General features: G+C 34.1%; 1 protein-coding gene across 4 annotated transcripts in view; it reads left to right on the top strand.

The window, feature by feature from the left end:
• Nucleotides 1-260: 260 nt before the first annotated feature.
• The window catches only part of LOC110374316 (casein kinase I), a 34,147-nt gene continuing 14,950 nt past the window's right edge, over nt 261-19,457 (top strand). Inside the window, exons 1-2 of one of the 4 annotated variants that reach the window (XM_064040035.1) lie at nt 261-482; nt 16,041-16,147. In XM_064040035.1, the coding sequence (XP_063896105.1) occupies nt 351-482; nt 16,041-16,147 (239 nt within the window). In that variant the 5' untranslated portion in view covers nt 261-350. Of the gene's footprint in view, nt 483-1,930; nt 2,332-5,235; nt 5,599-16,040; nt 16,148-19,457 lie in introns of those variants that run through there. The other 3 variants (XM_064040036.1, XM_064040034.1, XM_064040037.1) reach the window with 3 other exon arrangements.

The following is a 19,457-nucleotide window of genomic DNA, read 5'->3' as shown; positions in this document are numbered from 1 at the left end:
TTACGACAACTAGTGAAGGAAAACATATTGTGGCTTGACACGTGCATATGTATTAATAATCTCACATTACATAGCAATAATTTAGCTATATCTGGATCTTTCAAATCTGGATTTCCATTCTCTGATGAACTGATGAAGGAATACTTCCTTTTTCTTTCCGAGATTTCGTTCAGAAACACTGTCTGTCAGTCAAAAGTGTCGTTGACCGAACCGGTGTCTTGTCTAATATTGAAAAAATTGGCAACCCCGATCCCAGCTGTTCGCGTGTCGGAGTGTTTATTTGAAGTATTTTTGTGTTAATTCCTTACAAAATTTATAATTTAAATTAGACTGACCTACTGAAACCTACCATGAATTCGTTTCAACATGCATTAGCTGTTAGGAAAGAGTTATTAATTGCCGGCAAATACAGGATAATCAGAAGAATAGGTGGCGGTTCGTTCGGAGATATTTATTTAGGTATAAACATTTCAAATGGTGAGGTAAGTGGCTGTATTTTAATGATAAATCAAGAGTTAGACTAAGTATCTATGTGTACAGTAAATTTCGTGTCCCTAAATTGTGCGAGAGTGGTTAAAAAAATAGTAAAAGTATTGGTATGCAAAGGGCATCTGAATGTTAACCTACATACGGTTGAGTCGCTCTATTATCAATTTATTCTTAGTTACATCACGAATACGTCGGTGATTGTTAAGACAGACGACCGTGGCAGTGAATACTGGTCGCTAGAGGGTTCATTTATATTGCATGCTGCAGTTTAGCACTAGTTAAATAAAAGTTTTAGTTTTGCAACTTCTATACTTTATAGACATGTATATCAACATAATGATAACTGGACCACAACCTAGAACAGTGTAAAAACTATGCATAAAGGAGTTTTCTTTCCAATATTCCCTTTAAGAGAATGTGTGGGAAAGAAAATAAACATTATTAATAAATAATAACATAACTCAATACACTTACTATGTTTTATGAAATCATGAATTATAAGCTATTAATATACCTTGGATGTTTACTGAATTTTGAAGTAATTTATCTCCCCGAAATAAAATAAATCTTTTTATTTATTTACTAAGATTACACAATGTTTTGTAAGATTTATATGGTGTTTTCATACTTATTCTTAGAGGTATTTGATTCAAGCTCCAGGAATTTTCAATATTTCTTATCTAAAGATTACTTTAAGATCTCTCATAAAATGTATAAAAAGATGTATTGATAGATAAGAGTTAACATTATAATCTAAAAGGTAAAACACATACTTACTGATTAAATTAAATTATCACTCTGCTAATAATTCTGATGACTCAATGTCTTTAATTTTATATATGATAACAGCCAAGTTAACAGTCTCTGAAAAAACGTATAAATATAAAACATCTATAAGTATTCAACTAATATAATAAATGAGAAAGTTTGTATGTAAGGATGTATGTATGTTTGTTACTGTGTCACACCTAAATTATTGGATAGATTTTGATGAAACTTGGCAGTAATATAGCTTGAGACCAATTCCATTTAACGACATAAATAAATGTACAAATTGAATCATAGCAAAAATAATATTGTACAAGTATGTACCTTAAGACTTGAATAGTTGGACATAGGGCTATATTATGTAGAAATGTATATTATAATTTTGCACTCGTATTTCTGGAAGCATGTTTTTGAAACATATATTTTCTTTTCCCTATGAAACCGCTAAAATCCTTATAGACACAAAGTTATGATTTAATAAATAGGTCGTCTATTATATTCCTTCTCTGTTTTAAAATTCTACCAAATAGTAAAAAAGGTAGATTTTTGGAAACTGGCAACATTATTCTTAAATGGCTACGTTTAGAAACTAGATGAGGTTACCTCTTTGCTCAATATTTTATTGATTTTTATGATATTTAAAAATAGAAAACATGTTGTATCAGTATCCAACGCATATTTTCACTTCAAAAGTTACACACTAATTTTAAAAATATTTGTTGTGTTATTTAAAAAACCTTTGAGACACAAATATTTTTTAAAATTCTAATCGGAAGAAAGTACTGAGATTTACGCGTGGCCTACTTTTCGAACGCATTACGTCCTCCATTCAGTCACAGTTTCGTAAAATGTAGCCGTGAATTTATTATTGTTTTTATTCTAAAAGTGCGTAATTTGTGCTTTCGAGTTATATTTTACATTCATCTGGACGATTAATAATAATCTGCAACCATGTCGACTTTTATGAGTTCACGGAAGGAAATATTGATTACTGGAAAATATAAGGTGTTGAAAAAAATTGGCGGAGGATCGTTTGGTGATATTTATTTAGCGATCAACATCGCGAGTGGCGAGGTAATGTGATTTATTTCGTATATAGTTTAGTAAATCGTGATTACATTAATTTTCGTAACAAATGATGAAGGCCCACCACGCGTCATCGATGGATGGCACATTCTATGGCGGGTAGGGGGGTGCATGTTGATTATTTTCTATGACGTACTAACTAAGGGAAACGAAGATTGGACGTTGATATGATATTTCCAGGGTCGTTGGAGATCGTATGACTAATCTTTAGCCAAATCAAACTTGCAACACGAAATATTTCCGTGAAATACGTACTCGCACAATGGTTAAGATTTCTACCATAAATCGCGTCTGTGTCAGCTTTCACCTCATTATGTTCGTTTATTGTTCGGAGATGACCCCCTCGAGAGCAATCTGGACAAATTACTATATTTTAGCATTTTGTAGCAATAAAAATCATAATACTCATGCTGATTGCCATATTTGTGAGTGGGTCAATGGATCATAAGGTCTGTGTCAATATTACATCACAGAGACAATGATAAAAACCTTTATGCTTAAGACTTCATGAAATACATAGAAACTTACAAAAAAATAGGTTTTATATCAGTACAGAAATAGTTGCAGCTGTGACCTTGGCTAAACTAGATCATTGGGTCACTGGCTAGAATAATAGAGAAATACAGGAATCTTGGTATATTACAAATATTTTCAGTCATTATTAGGTTTATTCTTATCTTTTCTGTATGTCCATTGTTATGACTGTTGAAAATAACAAGGTCTTTGTGTTGGTGCAATAAAACAAACATAGTCAGTTATAAGCAGTACCTACTTTACTAAACACTATTCTACACACAATATTTAACTGTAGTAGAACTAGAAACAACTGCAAATATTACTACAAAACAATATAATCTATCGTTTTCCAAGTACATATTATACCAATATATAACTCAGAACAATTTGGGAATATAATACACTAGATTTGCCAGCGGGTTCACCTGCATCCCATGGAATCTTTTACATGTACTCGGTTAAAAAGTGCTATAGCCTTCCTCAATAAATGGACTAATGTTGAAAGTTTTTCAAATTGCACTGGTACTTCATGGGATTAGCATTTTCAAGCAAACATACAAACCCTTCAGCTTTATAAAATTAGTATATTAATTTTCTAAGCTAAAGCTATCTACATGTTTGGCAGTTGAGCAATAGAAATCTGTTTCCTTAACAAAAGGAAAACTCACATAAACAATACAACTTATAAAATGTCTGTAAAACAAAGCAAATTATCTTGTATAGCCATACAAAAGCCAGGGGGAGATGCTTGTCACAAATTCTATTTTAATAAAGAACTAGTCATTTAGGGTAGGTTCATATCTGACGGAACATACGTCGCGTATTTTCGGTCGCGTAACGCCAAAACAGACAAATATAAGATAAAACATTCAATCATTCACACCTAACCGATGATGCGTTAGTGCGTCGCTCATACATTTACGATACGCTCGACGCATTTTCCGTCAGATATGAACCGACCCTTAAACAATCATAAGACAATTTTTCTTTCCATTACTTATAAATCAAACAGGATAATAGTTTAAAACCCACTTATGGTACTTGGAATTTGGAATTCAAGTTGTTTAGCATCATTTTCAATGGAAAGCAACTATTGGCTTCTCATAAAGTGAGCTGCCGGCCAGTTAAACCCCAACAAGCCAATGTCAGAGTTTTCTCAAATCCCAGTCATGGTTCATTTAAGAGATCTCTAAAAACATTTTAGTTTACCTGAATTTATGATTGCCAAATGTTGTTGATGTTGGTGAAACTGACTGCCAAGACATTAATGGTGTTACTACAAAAAAGTCGAAGTCATTACTCTTACGCTTAAGGAAAATTCTACATACAAAATTTCCTTAAACATGTGGTTGGATGTCTGTTTAAATTCTTTGCATTAACACTTCTGTGGTTTTCCATCTATCCGTGCTAGCTATTTGTCCGCTTAGCTATGCGTTTAGTTATTGCAAGTGGCATTTGCAAATTCTATACTTCTATACTTATAAGACACTATTTAATAAAAGTGGAAGAAGGTTTCACATTTTCTGTCTACTCTTTTTCTAAATTAAATGAAAATGCATTCCCTTTTCTTCAACATCATATACCTATTCTAATATGTCTCCTATGAAGAAAAGTAAAAAGAAAATATGATATCTAGTGAAAAATTGGTGTGACAATTAAATTATACTTCCTTCTATACTGATATAACAACAAAAAGGAACAATTTTCTTTAGTGAAAAGCTCAGAAATTAGTCAACCAATTTGAAAAAATGTTATCACCATTTGGAAAGCTATGATATAACATATAAACAGGCTACCCTGGGTGACATAGGCTGTACTTTATCTAGGTAGTGAAAGTAGCATCCACTGGAAGCAAGCAAAACTATAGGAAACAGCCAGTAATTAATCAGTTTCATATAATAATGTTGTATCAATTGTGTATTTTCGATTATTCAACTCTCTATTTATAATATCCACGATAATCGGAAGATTTTCATTACTATCAGTTACTTAGCAATCTAAAATATATTTTATCATAGTATTTCACTGATAAGCACCATGACTAATCTTTTCACTGTAATATTTTGTGTTTTAACATTAAATAAAAATAAGTATGGGTCTGCAAATCTTGTATCCAATTTAACGGTTATAAAAAAAATAATTTCTGAAATGTTCAAAACGTTCTTGCATTCTTATACTTGCTACGAATAAATCATTCCCTATTCTTCAATCATTAAAAACTTAAAAAGGCTTACGAGCATGATTGACTTCGTTTAAAAGCCAAATATTAAAAAAAATTAAAGATAGATAATCACTTTCATGTAAAAAGCTACCAGGTAAAATAAATTAATATGTGGTGGCAACACCACTGCCTTCGATCATGGTGGTTTTGTATTAACCTGGTATCTGGCAACACTGCCATTGTGACGTCACATGAAATAGGCTGACGACACCTTTTTAGACTTCGTAATAAAATAATTTTCAGTGGTTTTTCGTAGTGTTTCTACGGTTTATAGTGATTTTGTACAAATATAAACGATAAATTAACTAAGTGTTGTGTTAAAATTTCACTCGGTGCGATGGACCACCAATAATTTTAGTGACAACGAGTGATGAAGGAAAAAGAAAATGGCTACCTTCGAACGCATGTTGTTAGCCAGGAAACATTTAATTATAAATGAAAGATACAACGTTATCCGCAAAATTGGCGGTGGCAGCTTCGGAGATATCTTTTTAGGAATAAATGTCAACGATGGCGAGGTAAATAACATTTCTGATATTGATTTTTCATGGAACACAATCTTACGAACGATTTCTTGTGTCAAGACGGCCGTGTATTTCGGGGTTTTTGTTCTTGAAAATGGCGGTCTGGGCGTATTTTTGATTGTAATCACCACTGTATTGAGTAGTATTTTGTATTTTAGCTCATACAGCAGGATATTTGCCAAGCATTTGCTGATTTACGTAATTAGGACATTGTTTGAAAATTTACGCCTTTAGTTCAAAAATGTATGAGAGAGGTCTTTTGTAACGATCTTGGAACATTTTCGCTGTAGGTTAATTCGTTATTTTTGCAGTCACACCACTGTTATGTTTTGCAATATTCCTAACAATGGTTTATGTTGTTCGATTGTGAAATATCCCTGATGAGTTCAGTTCATAGAGTTGCAGTTTATGTTTTTTTACTGCCAGCTGTTAGCCAACAAAGGTCTTCTATGCATGTTCCAAATCAATGATTTTATATGAAAACTCCTTTCTTTCACTGTAATTTTTTTATGTTGTTAAGTATTGCCATATCAGTGGTATATATCAATATTTAGGGCTCAGCATGACTCATTGTGTAGCAAGGTACATTTCCAAACAACTTTCCATATATGAGGCATCATGATTCTCTATTAATTTATTAGTGAACAATACTCAATATCAAAGTATATAAACTGTTTTTTCACTCATTAATTGATTTCAGACAAGTTTAGTAACAAATGTTCTGTCTATGTGGACTATAATTTACAGTTATAGCATTTCTCTAATGTTTTTATTTTCAGCTATTTACAAAAGTTGTTTTATGTTATGGTGCTTTCTCTCAGTCACCATTCCATATAAAAAAACTCAAACATGGTGTATTCTATTATTTATAAAACCAATTTTTAAACTTTGTTGTTGTTTATACACAACTCATATAGATCTAGGTCATTAATGTTTATAGAATGTTAATCAATTCATATTAAATTATCAAAAAATAAAACTCAATTTCCTACCTCTTTTAATGTTAGAAAGAAACTGCATGTTGAGAAAGATATATGCTAATAATATTGATTATGCTATCTGACATAGATTTAAATAATTATACCCACCCAAAACAAAAATGTGAAAGACTGCCAAGTTCGATAATATGGGAATGCTTCGCCTATAAAAGAAGTGAGATCCAAGTTCCATACACATACCTCAGTTAAAAATAGTTACTTTTTAATGATGTTACTTGGCAAGTTTTCATACACCTTGTTATAAACCTACTAAACGCAATGAATCAAGTATTTAATTTTCTATTAAAACTTGCCAAGTAATCATCATTAAAAAGTAACTATTTTTAACTGAGGTATGTGTATGGAACTTGGTACTTATTCAGATCTCACTTCTTTTATAGGCTAAGCATTCCCATATTATCGAACTTGGCAGTCTTTCACATTTTTGTTTTGGGTGGGATTTCATTTATTTTTGTAAGGTTGTTTATTTTATTTTTTTCTTATGATGAGGTTAGTTAAAGAAATGTCTCATTTATACTATCTTTTAGATTTTTTAATATGCACTATGTTTCTTACAAAGAAATGAACTAGATTAACTAAATGGACTAGATTTACCAACTGACTGACATGACATGTTATCATATATTATGTTCGTGGATCAAAGTTACACATTCGTTATTTTCGAAAGTGATTCACACTTGGCCGTTTTCAGATTTTTACTTTACTTTGACTAAATACAAACCTTTGTACCATTCGAAGATATATTATATAAATATAGATAAATTTAGTTCGTTTTAGTTCCTTAGGGGTATAAATTTACACCGGGTATAAAACACCTTCATTATTTTGAAACCGACTCACACTTGGCCATTTTCAGATTTTTCCCTTTACCTTGACATAAAGACCTACCTCCATGCCAAATTTCAAGTCAATACGACCATTGGAAGTGGTCTAGGTTTTTGATGAGTGAGTCAGTGAATAAGTGAATCAGTGAATAAGTGAATCAGTGAATAAGTGAATAGTAAAAATAGCGATTTTCTGACGTCAATATCTCAAGACCTACAATAGGTATATTAATGAAATTTTGTATTTTAGATAAGTGAGGGGGTCTCAACAGATACTAGAAATTTGATATGCGTAAATAAAATAGATTTTGAGAGTCGAATTTGGCCCGAAATGGTTCGTGTAATATAACCCACGGCCGGTGTGTCGCTTTTTTTGCTCGAACTTGGCGGACACACTGCCGTGTGTCTAGATAAGAGGTGCAACTTTAAACGTATGTTAACACTAAAATATCGAAATCTAGAAATTGATGATTAATTTTACTAAAAAATCTAATTTCATATTCTTTCTAAAAGTTCTCATATTATTACCATAAAAAAATATTAGATATTCAAGCTTTAGTGTGTTGTTTGTTTTCATATCTCATTGTTTAGAAATTTTACATACATAAATAACTTGACCTTTGTTACAGAATATACTGGGTGTCCCATAAGTCCTTTGAAATCTAAATTTCGAATAAAATTTAAATGGCGCGCGGGAATGGCATGCGGGGTGCGGGGATAGCATCAACGGTCTTTGGGAATTCATTCACCATGGAAAGTTTTATCGGAGCAGACCGTGGTTTTTGTGTGCTTGAGTTTTATCACAACAATGATTCGGCCACCATTGCGCGGCGTAAATTTAGAGAGTATTGCAATTTGCGCACGTTTAATGACTGTCCCAGTGTTCAAACGGTTAAAAATTGGGTTCAACAGTTCGAGGTGACTGGATCTACAATTTTAATTTGTTGAATAAACAACGATCGGGCCGCCTAAGGACATCACGGACGGAAGACAACATCGACGTAGTGCAAGAGTCAGTTCGTGACAATCCCACTCAATCCATTCGTAAGCGTTCCAATGCATTAAATACACCCAGATCGACGTTACAGTTCATTTTAAAGAAAGATAAGAAATTACCATCCATAAAAAATTCAGTTAATACAGGAATTAAAAGATACGCCGCGCAATGGTGGCCGAATCATTGTTGTGATAAAACTCCCGCACACAAAAACCACGGTCCGCTCCGGTAAAACTTTCCATGGTGAATGAATTCCCAAAGACCGTTGATGCTATCCCCGCACCCCGCATGCTATTTCCGCGCGCCATTTAAAGGACATTGCCACCCGTTGGGCCCCTTATTTGTGATAGAGTGTCAAGAATATTTTATTATTAAAAATCAAGTCCTAATTTTATAAAACTAACTATTTTTTTTCAGAATTTCTTGTACCCTAGCATTGAAAAACATAATTAATATTTATTTTATTGAATCTAAGCTAGTTCCGCCATTAAAACTTAACCTGAATGTTGCCAGGTAGACAACAGACTATCTCATTTAAGTGTCTTTTTATAAAACTGTTTGTTTTCCGAATAAAAATAAAATAAAATAAAAATAAACTATATCTATAAAACGGTTACACATACCACCATATATGGAATACAACAATAACACAATAATTAGTAAATGATATTATTTATAACAAATCGATTTAGGAAATCAATTAACAAAATATTTAACATGGTAACATCTACTCGGAACGCGAGTCTATCTGTCAAATCAATACGTCATTCAAATTGTTTTCGTGCCGGTTGTTATGCGTAGAGTTGAATTTATTCCTCCGTATTTGCTTCTGATCGTTACAATTTGCGTAAAAACTGTCGAGCTGATCGTTTTCGTGCCTCCAGTGGTTTTTTTTTAGATATTGGACTCTTTTCTTAGTGATGATAAGTGAGCACATTGACTCGTGAGCATTGGACTCTTGTTTTTATAATATTGTTGTTTTACTCCGGAAAAATGTCTGCACCTGGTAGAAGTCGAGTAAACTACTCTTTGTCTCGCCGGTGTGTTAATTGCTCTTTACGTATAGCGCCTAATCTTCGTAGACGTTAATTGTAGAAATAGATGAACCAATGCTTATCCTTCTAAGATCCTGGGTAACACCTACATTGGTAAGTTTGTTTTATTATGTTTGTGGATTTCACACGTCTCTAAACTGTCTAAACCACCTTACATTTTATTTTATCATTTTTTCCAGATATCTTCTGATGACATCCTGTGTGTGAAATGTTTTGTATTATTACAAAACCAGATAGCATCTAACTCAAATCTGTCACTTGTATCCCCTGCTCGTGGACACCTAAACATATGCTACGCATGTGGCTTGTCAATAGCAAGTTGCAGAACTCATAGAGTCAGTCAAGATTGTCCTCAAAGGAATGTTATACTAAGATGGACACAAGCACATCATGTAAGTGTTTATTCTTCTTTATTTAAACTTAATGTATGAATGCATATGTATGTGTGTTGAACTAATTAAATATTAATGAATATCAAGTATCTAAATATAATATTTTTGTTATTAGGTGTTGCATTTGAACGAGTTTGTCTTCCTTGTTGGCGGCTGCATCAAGACAAGTCCAGAGGCAACCGTTGCTGGCAGTAGCCAACACACTGCTGCACCGAGACTGGTATCATGGATGGAAACATAATTACAGATATGATGATTCCTGTACCACCACCACTGCCACGCTTTAATGATATAAGCGTTCCAGCACAATTTCTAGACAACATATTCCTTGAAGAATAAATGTCTATTATTTTAATTGGTTGTGTTTTTTCTTATTAAACATCTGTATAGCATTTACTGTATTTTAAACTCCTTTATAATTAAGCCCTTTCTAAAATAAACTACAGCTAATCATGGATGGCACAGCAATCTTACTAAGTAGCAGGGCAGTGATTTTACTATATCGCTTGCAGGAGATGCTGTCATATATGTCATACATACTCGTATATACTAGGTACCTAGCAGTTTGCCAACAATCTTGGGGTCGGCTTTTAGTCTAACCGATGCAGCTGATACAGTATTGCTCAAAGAGTGATTGCCCATCTGACCTCCACACCCGATACACTGGGTTATAACATGTTACCTCCTGGTAAGTGGTTGTCACACTTGCTGGATTCTAGCTACTCATAACAAGTATAAATAATGCACCCAGAATCAGCAGTTTAAATGTAAGTACTAGCAGCCACCCAGCTGAAGTTTGTAATGGGTGGTCACCCGAGTGCAATCTGACCAAGTAGCTTAACTTAAGATATCTCCTTGTGGTTGTTGTAACGTAGCCACATGCTCCTCCAACCAATTTAGCCCTAAGTATATTTATTTCTACTGGTGCCAGCAAAACCTACTTCCGCTGACTGCAAGATAAACAGTTTAACATATTATTTAGCAAGAAAAGATGATATCTGATGTTTTTATTTCATTTGGGAATCAATATTAATACTAAAAATATTTTATTGTTTTAACGCAAATTGTTTTTGAAAAAATATTGTCTAATAACCTCAATTTCTTCATCTGAAAAAAATCAATAATTCTCGGAAACTAGGGTGAAAAATTATAAATTGTTTTCCATGTCTGAAAAGGTAATTGTAGTTCTTTAAAATAAAGTTAAAACCACCATGGCACGCAATTTTTTTTTGGGGGCCCAAATCTCCTAACAAAACGGGCATTCTCCTTTATTCGAAATTTAGATTTCAAAGGACTTATGGGACACCCAGTATTTTATTGTTATAGAATGTGTATGTTTACATCATAAGCATAACAAAACATAGTTATTTGTGGAGCATTGAACATTTACATGTTTCTTTTCTTTTCTATAAAATTGCCAATCTTCGTAGTCTTTTTAAGTGCCATCCATTTTTTTTTAAATAAAGTATAGGTTTTTCAGTTGTGGTTATAATACATATTTTGGCAAAATATTATTTCATTTATTCGAAGCTAGATTATTGCTTGGTGCATAAGTAAATTTTTGTGCATACAATAAATGTAAGATGTGGGCAGAAGTTGGTTCCAAGGTAATAGACCTTGACTCTTAAGTAATCTTTCTATTTATGCTTGCATATATTATAAGCTCACAATATTAGCTAAGTAAATGTTTGTTTCTGGCAAATAAACATGTTTTTCTTTTGGTGGTTACCCACGCATGTGATCGCATTTCATATGTTCTTATCATAAAATAAAGAATTCATCTTATGCCTTCGCATTGTTATCAATACATATGTATAATTAATTCTGTAGAGAAAAAGTAAATTTTACATTGCAAAAACTCGCGTTACAGTCGTATGTTAAGCATGGGGCTTGCTGAAGACATTGCCACCCATTTTTTTACTCCATCCATACATCACTTTTCTCTACATTTAATTATTAAATTCAAGTACTCCACGCGCTTGTCCGTTTTTTAACTCCGACTTGCTAAAAAAGAGGTTCCAAATGTGGATGTAAACATTTTTATACAAATGTTCTTAAGAGCGTGTACGCTCGGCGCGCGATGTCAACTTTAGGTAATTCAACGCAAAAAACCGCGCAGACTAGCGTCGCGGCTGTGTGCGTGCCTATCATACTTCACGTATAGTCACACAAACCATTTTGATCCTTTCGAGTGAAATTGGTAGAACAAAAAATATATTATTTAGTAAATAGTTAATAGCGGGAAAATAGTGTAAGTCTATGGATTTCTAAAATATAAAAGCATGAAAATAAGTCGTTAATACTTACACTCTTTTGCAAAAAAATCGGGCACCTATGAAAACCTTGGTTTTGAGGACTTTCTGTATATTACATACAATTTTCAACAGTACTAAATAGTCGACTGATGATTAATGACAATGTTAAGAGTTTCTGTATTTTAACCGATTTCAAAAAAAGAAAGGAGGAGGTTTCATTTAGATTGTTTTGTGATTGTTCTCAATTTGATTGTTCTCGATTTCTCAAAGACGCCTGGACTTGAAAAATTGATTGTTTATATGAATGGTCCAGTCCATCCAGACCGAAAAATTGTGGTCAAATAACAACAATTGCCGGAAAGCCAAATATTGGTGAAGAGCTTGGGTTTACCATTGCAAATAAAGTTTTAAGTTATCTATCCTATATGCTTCAAAAGTTATTCGAGATCAAAAGTCAAAATTTGGGTACATCCAAAATGAAAAAAAAAAATTATAGTTCGATTGGTAACAGACATCTGCAATAAGTGATTTCTAGCCTAAGGAGTCCGCCATATTGGATTTAGACTCGCGACACATTTTTTTTCGAGTTATTCATAGCAAGCCCTTTCATTTGATACCCATATCGTAGGAATGCATTAAAAACATTTTTTTCTCCATCTTGGGTATACCGCCATATTGGATATAGAATCATACATTGTCATTAAAACTGAACATTCAAACAAAATTTCAACTCAATCGATAAAAAAAATATGCTTCAAAATTGAGCTTTAAATAAAATAGTAATGTATCAAGATTTGTTGATTTTCGATTTTTGATTTGTCGCGCTTGAAATGTACTCTATTCTCGGTATCCACGGCAGAGGTTATTCACCCTACGCGATGTGACGGAGCGACACGTCCTCTCTCTGTGAAGCCTTGCGGCGGTCTGGTTTGAGTTGACTCGCGTGCAGCGTTTTATATAGTAGTTTTAAATAATTTATAAAAAATAAAACGAGAGATTAAATTATAATATAAAGTTTATGTTTTAAAGAAAGAGTTATATTACTATAGTAAATAATTGTTATATTAAATAAAGTAAGATAGATAGGTAAAAAAAGCATTTGAAATTCACAATTTTTCACATTGTGAAAATATTTTTTTCTGAAAGATAGAGACCTAAATCAAAAAATGTTTTCAACTAACTATAGGCATGGGGATTTCGTCTATGAGTAAAAAAATAAATATGATTAGATTTGCCACTGTTTTCACATGAATTTAAGCTTCGAAATAGACGCTGAACGGGAATTTTATAAAACATCTGTTACGTTATAGGGGTTTTAAGTATTTAAACTACACAAATTGAAATTTATGTTCAATTAACTATATAGACAGTGAAATTACCTTGCGTTATTAAAAAATAACATAGTTATAGGATAAGTAGTTACTGAGAAACAGTGGTTTGAAAAGTACCATTTTAGGCCAAATGGCGCGCGGTTGACGTACACGCTCTTAAAGTTCAGGAATTTTTCATACCGGTCGCAGCAAAGACGCGTATTCCATGAACAATTGTTGCAATGCTTGTTCATCCCGGTCCAGTGGTCACTCGTAGAAAAAAAAACACCTACGTCTGCATTCCCACAATACGTGATCCAGGTGCCCTTTATAAATAACGGTCCAATTACAGACAGGACACAGGTGGTAAGCCATATGTTATCTTACGTGGACATACCGACATATCGAGTGACAGCTCTCGCAAATACTTGAATTGAACTGCGAAAAGGCGTTAGAATTTAAGGTGTACCTGAATCTAATCGCATGTACAATAACTTTCATTATAAATAAAACATCCTTGCGCTTTGCTTTTGTAAATCAAAGTTTGAAATGGCTATCTGAGTAAATAAAATTTGCCCAGGTGTCCAGACAAACATATTTCACACTAGCTATTTTCACCCGGTTTCATCCCGGGTATTTGTCCCCGTACCCGGATATAATATAGCCTATATTACTCGGGGATAGTCTAGCTTCTCAACAGTGAAATAATTTTTCATATAGTTCAGACCCTTCAGAGTACATACGAAACACCCAAAAAAATCTTCCTTCTTTTGCTTAAGTAAACCAAGAGCTTCCCCCTAATATTAAACGTAAAACATTATGACTCATACCGAACGTGTAGGACCGTCTAAAACGCAATACATATTGCGTGCCGACAGACTCGTACACAGACAAGTATCAATAAATCGTTACGATAATCATTAAAAACGCATTTTAGTATTAAAAACTGCTTCTGTAATTAATTATCCACAGTTGTTTGCTTCCAGAAAAATATACTGTTTACCGACCAAATTAAAGAACGCTTGAGGAAAAGTCGCCTCATTATTTAAATGTTTCTCGCATTTCTTGAAAAAGCTTATTAATCTTTAGCAGGATAATCTATAGAATCAGGTATAAATTCTACACAGCCAAAGTAAAAAAAGTTACGTACGTAAAACATAATCGATGATACGTAGTTTCCCTTGAATCATCTTTCTAGCTTCGAAATACAAAACAGTTGTTGTGTGCAACAGCGTGAAGCGACCGGTTGATCTCAAGATATTATTAGCTCCCAAGGGGATGTTGTGGAAACAACCCTTTGTTGGTTCCCAATACCCATGGGAAAATAGACGGTTTCATTCATGCGTGACAAGACGGTGCAGCTGACTTTAACATGCTTGCATTTGATTCAAAATCTGTACTTGCTAGCTGAGCGTTTTTTTGTTTGATCGAATCCGTTAATCTCAAGAAATGGTGGTCCGATTTGAAAATTTGCTCATTGTAAGATGGTCCCTTGTTGATGAAGGCTACAGGCTACAGGTCACTTTTTAACCGGGTGTGCGGAGTAGTTCCCATGGGATACGGATAGAGCTGCTGTCGAAACCCCTATAATTATACTCGTACAATGAATTTCTTAGCAGATGCGCAGTCAAGTTTATGCAATTATTTCTAACACCGCTAAGTCGCTTAGTCCAACGACCTATTTATTGCATCTAGTTACAGCATCTTCTTTGACAGATAAGAAACGAGCATTGATCTTCAACAAGTCCCAAGCTTCACGATGCATTTCTTCACCATAAGTCAATAGCGTCCAAGATAAACTTTAAAGTGCATAGAACGATAGTTATATGATGTCTGAAAAACGCTTACCTACTGTACTTTGTTTCATACAATATCAATTAAATAGAAACATCCAAAACCCACTTTTTATTTGACGAAATCACACTGCACTTTTAAATGTAGTAGGTAGTCTTTCAAAGTACTTTCACCATTCAGTTTTTATAATCTCCTGTAACATTGTATGCAGTTACGTGGTTCCACTGCACTTTAACGATATGGTTTCGGTTTGATAATACCCACATTACATCACTATGTTCGTGGCGCCCTACTTTGCCTTTGTAATTGGTTTGATCACTACCAGTGCTACTTTACGGGCACATTAAAACAAGCTCGAAAATTAATTATTTGTAAACACAATTGAGTTCTTTGTTTCGTCTTGAGACCTCGATGTCGCAACTTGGTCTTCAATGCATGAAGTTTGATAAAAATGTGTACCACGATTTGACACCTTGAAAAGTTTTATCGCTTATTTAAGTGGCTGCTTGCTTTATTTCTACTTAGATTTCTCCTCAATTTTAGCTACTTATTCTAAAATATGAAGGATTCTGCTCAATTTTATGGGCATTAGCTAGCACTGAAGGTTTTTTACCGTCCCTATGCTGGGCACAGGCCTCCTCTCACACAGATACGGATTGAGCGTTAAATGACCATGCATTGAGGGTTGGCACTGAAGATATGCATGCTTTTGTATGCATGTAACAAATGAAACATAGATTTGACCTCTAGTTTGTGTAATTTTCCCAGTTTCTGAAATACAATGTGCTAATACGTGTCTCCATTGTTGCAGGAGGTAGCAGTGAAGGTAGAATCTATAAAAGCGCGACACCCCCAACTTCTCTATGAGAGCAGAGTGTATAAGATGCTCCAAGGGGGCATCGGCATACCACACATAAGGTAAGTAGCTATCGTAGGACAATCTGCGTCACCTATCGCAAAAGAACAGATGGATCGGTTATCGAAATCCGTCGTAAGTCAATAAAAAGCTAACTTTGTACAAGTGGTTTATAGTGTGTTGCGCGCACGGTGAAGCGTGAGAGTTGCACTAGTAAAGTGCATTTGGAACGTAAAACATCATAACAACATTACCAAGCATTACAGCTGAAACTCGATTTCAGATGCGACACTTGAGATGCCAGTTTTATTGATCAAGCAATGTACTTTTTTCGGTGATCTTCGGTATTAGTTATCTAGTGAGGAGGTTTTATTTAGCTTTTTAACCGATTCCACAAAATAATACGGATGTTATAGTAAACGTAAACAACACATTTGTCACTCAAGACTACTTAAATCGATCTAAGTAAACACACACGTATTTGTCATTCAAGAGTAGGTATGTAGATGGATGCTATAGAACAAAATCTATAATTTCCTCCTTCACAACAGTAGGAAGATCCGACAAACAACTTCATCTGTTTACGACATAGTAAACGTTGTACGCTGTTAGTAAATAAATCCTACGTGCTCAGTACATACTACATATATGTGACGTCAATATATGTAGCTGAATCGTCAGCAGGAAGCGGTGAACCGCATCGCGATTGTCATACAACTGTTGTTTGTCGAAGCCGAAGTTTTAGTTACTAGGCTGGATCAACGGTTTTTACTGTAAACTTGTGTATTTACATAAAAGCTACATTACGAGTGCTGTTACATTTAATGATTGAAGTGTCACATACATGAACTATCGCATACAGCAGAATTCGCTCGCTGCTTTATTTTGAATGGTCAATCAGAATATGTACTATCAAGAGCTCAGGCTTTCGAAGTTCCCATAATAAGGGATTATTTTGATATAAATGAGAAAGAACCAATATAACAAAATGTGCATAGCAGGCGGTCTTCCAATCATAACACAAACAAGGCAATCTGTACTTAAACGTTTTTGGACTACTCAAATGTATAAAACGGGACCATAGTATCCGGTTGACCTAATACTAAGACTTGATTTGGGCATCGGCATAAAGTGTAGCCCGTGTAGCTTCAAGACAGTCTTCAACACGTGGGCTTTGAGTTTTGATTCTAAAAGTAAAAATAAAATTAAGTCTGTAAAGTAGTTTTTATGTCAGTCTGTAAATTAATATTCAAAATATCGGTTTTCATATTTAAACAAGCTTTTTATAGCACCTACTATCTGTATCGTAATGCAATAAAAAACCTGTTCACGATCAATTTCAATAAATTAATACACATACATGAAATTAGCTACCTGCATTTGAATAATTCGCATATCATAGAGATAGTTAGCAATTATTTTATGATATAAACATTTGTGTAACCGGCCCGAATTCTGCTTCCGAGTGTGTATTAAACCAAAATAAACAAACAACCTATATTTGTCTCGGCGTCGACAACATATCCATCACCGTATCTTTTAAGCCCCTATTTATCACCACAACATTGGCACAGATCCATCTTTCCAATTAGTGAACAAAATATTGCTCTCGCTTATTAAATATTCTCCACAGGTAGAAGTCCTTCAATCGATTGTCTAGGACCTTCGAAACACATCAAACCTGACCTCAATACAATGTTAAATTGTTACAAGGTTTATCAGATTTCGATATACAACGAGCTATAACTGTTCTTTACAACTATAAACCATAGAAAGTTTGTTACCTAACTCGCAATTTCGCGTTACGTGGACGCGAATGCGATTCTATGGCCTGTGAGCCTTTGGCAACAATTCAGATTTTTGAAAGTGTTTTGTGAGACTATGGTTGTTCTTCTTGACGTTCTATTTAGCGGTTCAGGAGTTTGTGAAATGTGCTTGTCACTTGTTGAAGATGTTTATCTATGTGCGGTAAAGTGAATCATAGTTCACTGTAATTTGACTCACTTTTTTGGAAATGAAGTGTCTTCGAGTAGTTTTTGTTTGATGACTGTGTCACACTACATTTGAATTCTAGTTGTTAACTCCTTAGCGGTAGCCAAGACAATTATGTTAATCGATTTCATACACAAGAATAAACAAACATAATTTGACCTACTGCTAAGAATGAGGCCAAAGTTACTTATCATCACAACCGTCATGCCCCATAAGTTACGCCCATAAATTACTTATGGCCTTTATAACATCAATCAATGGGAGCACGCCATCATCAGGTACTCACGGATTTTCTTTAATGGCGGCTAAGTACGTCACGAAACAAATTGTTTTCGGAAGGTAATTAAGGCTATCCTGTCGACCGTAGTTGTAATTACCTCTTTTTATTTGTATTTAAGCAAAAAGGCTGTAGACAAGTGTTGTCTGATCCAAGCTTAAAAGGTCGCGGTTTTGACTGTATACGTAATATTGAAGCACGGCCACTGATGTAATGAGGCTACCCACGACACCAAAACATGTTTTGCAAATTAGAAACTCTCTCAAATTAAACTTAATTAAGATATGTTTAATGTTGTAAAACAAGAATGAAAACTGTCTCAAATACATAAATTAATAGATATAAAATGCTCTTCAAAAGCTTCCAAGACTCATTTAATCATAGATAACGGTAATTTTGATGGTTGGATCACACAAAAACTACAAACAGACTCGTTTACTATTGTACAAACATACTTGACATAATTTTTTGCTACAATATCTGAGACGAGATTAATTAATCCAGACATTTTGAAGGTCAATCTTGCTATAACAGCAACAGCTATCGTATAAAAACGTAGAGCCAAGGTCTGAAATGAATAGATGTTCGCAGTTCACTTATGAAATGTCACATCATTGTTAGGAGTGCGGTTATTACACTATTAGTTTGAACATGAGCACAACCTTCGTTGCAGCGTTCAATTTGAATAACAACGGGTTGGGTCTACCTACACGCGATTGCGAAGTCTGGCGAGAAACTGCCACTTTTGGTCCTATTCAACTTGCCCACGAAAGTATTCTGATAGTCATTTGTGAAGTGGTTTTAGGAGACCAATGCATTTGATGCTGGTACGAGTACGAGTCTCAAACTCCTCCGTTCAAAGATATCGCCATCTTGGTAGCGTATCATAACCATAATGTTTTCCGCTTCCTCTATTACTTTTCGGAACTTCCTTATTATTGTACGTACGCATGTGTATATCTGTTCAGTATTGAAGATTATCAATAACAAACAAACGTTCGCTCCACGCAAAGTTTACAATTGGAAGACTGGTCTGTATTTTCTTCCATTGTTTGCGAGACGCATCTTATCAACTGATTGTTTGATAAAGCCAATGCAATAGC

The sequence above is a fragment of the Helicoverpa armigera genome, chromosome 21, assembly GCF_030705265.1.
Source record: "Helicoverpa armigera isolate CAAS_96S chromosome 21, ASM3070526v1, whole genome shotgun sequence".
Lineage (NCBI taxonomy): Eukaryota > Metazoa > Arthropoda > Insecta > Lepidoptera > Noctuidae > Helicoverpa > Helicoverpa armigera.
Note: the sequence above shows the minus strand (reverse complement) of the source record. Positions and strands in the feature narration are given on the sequence as shown.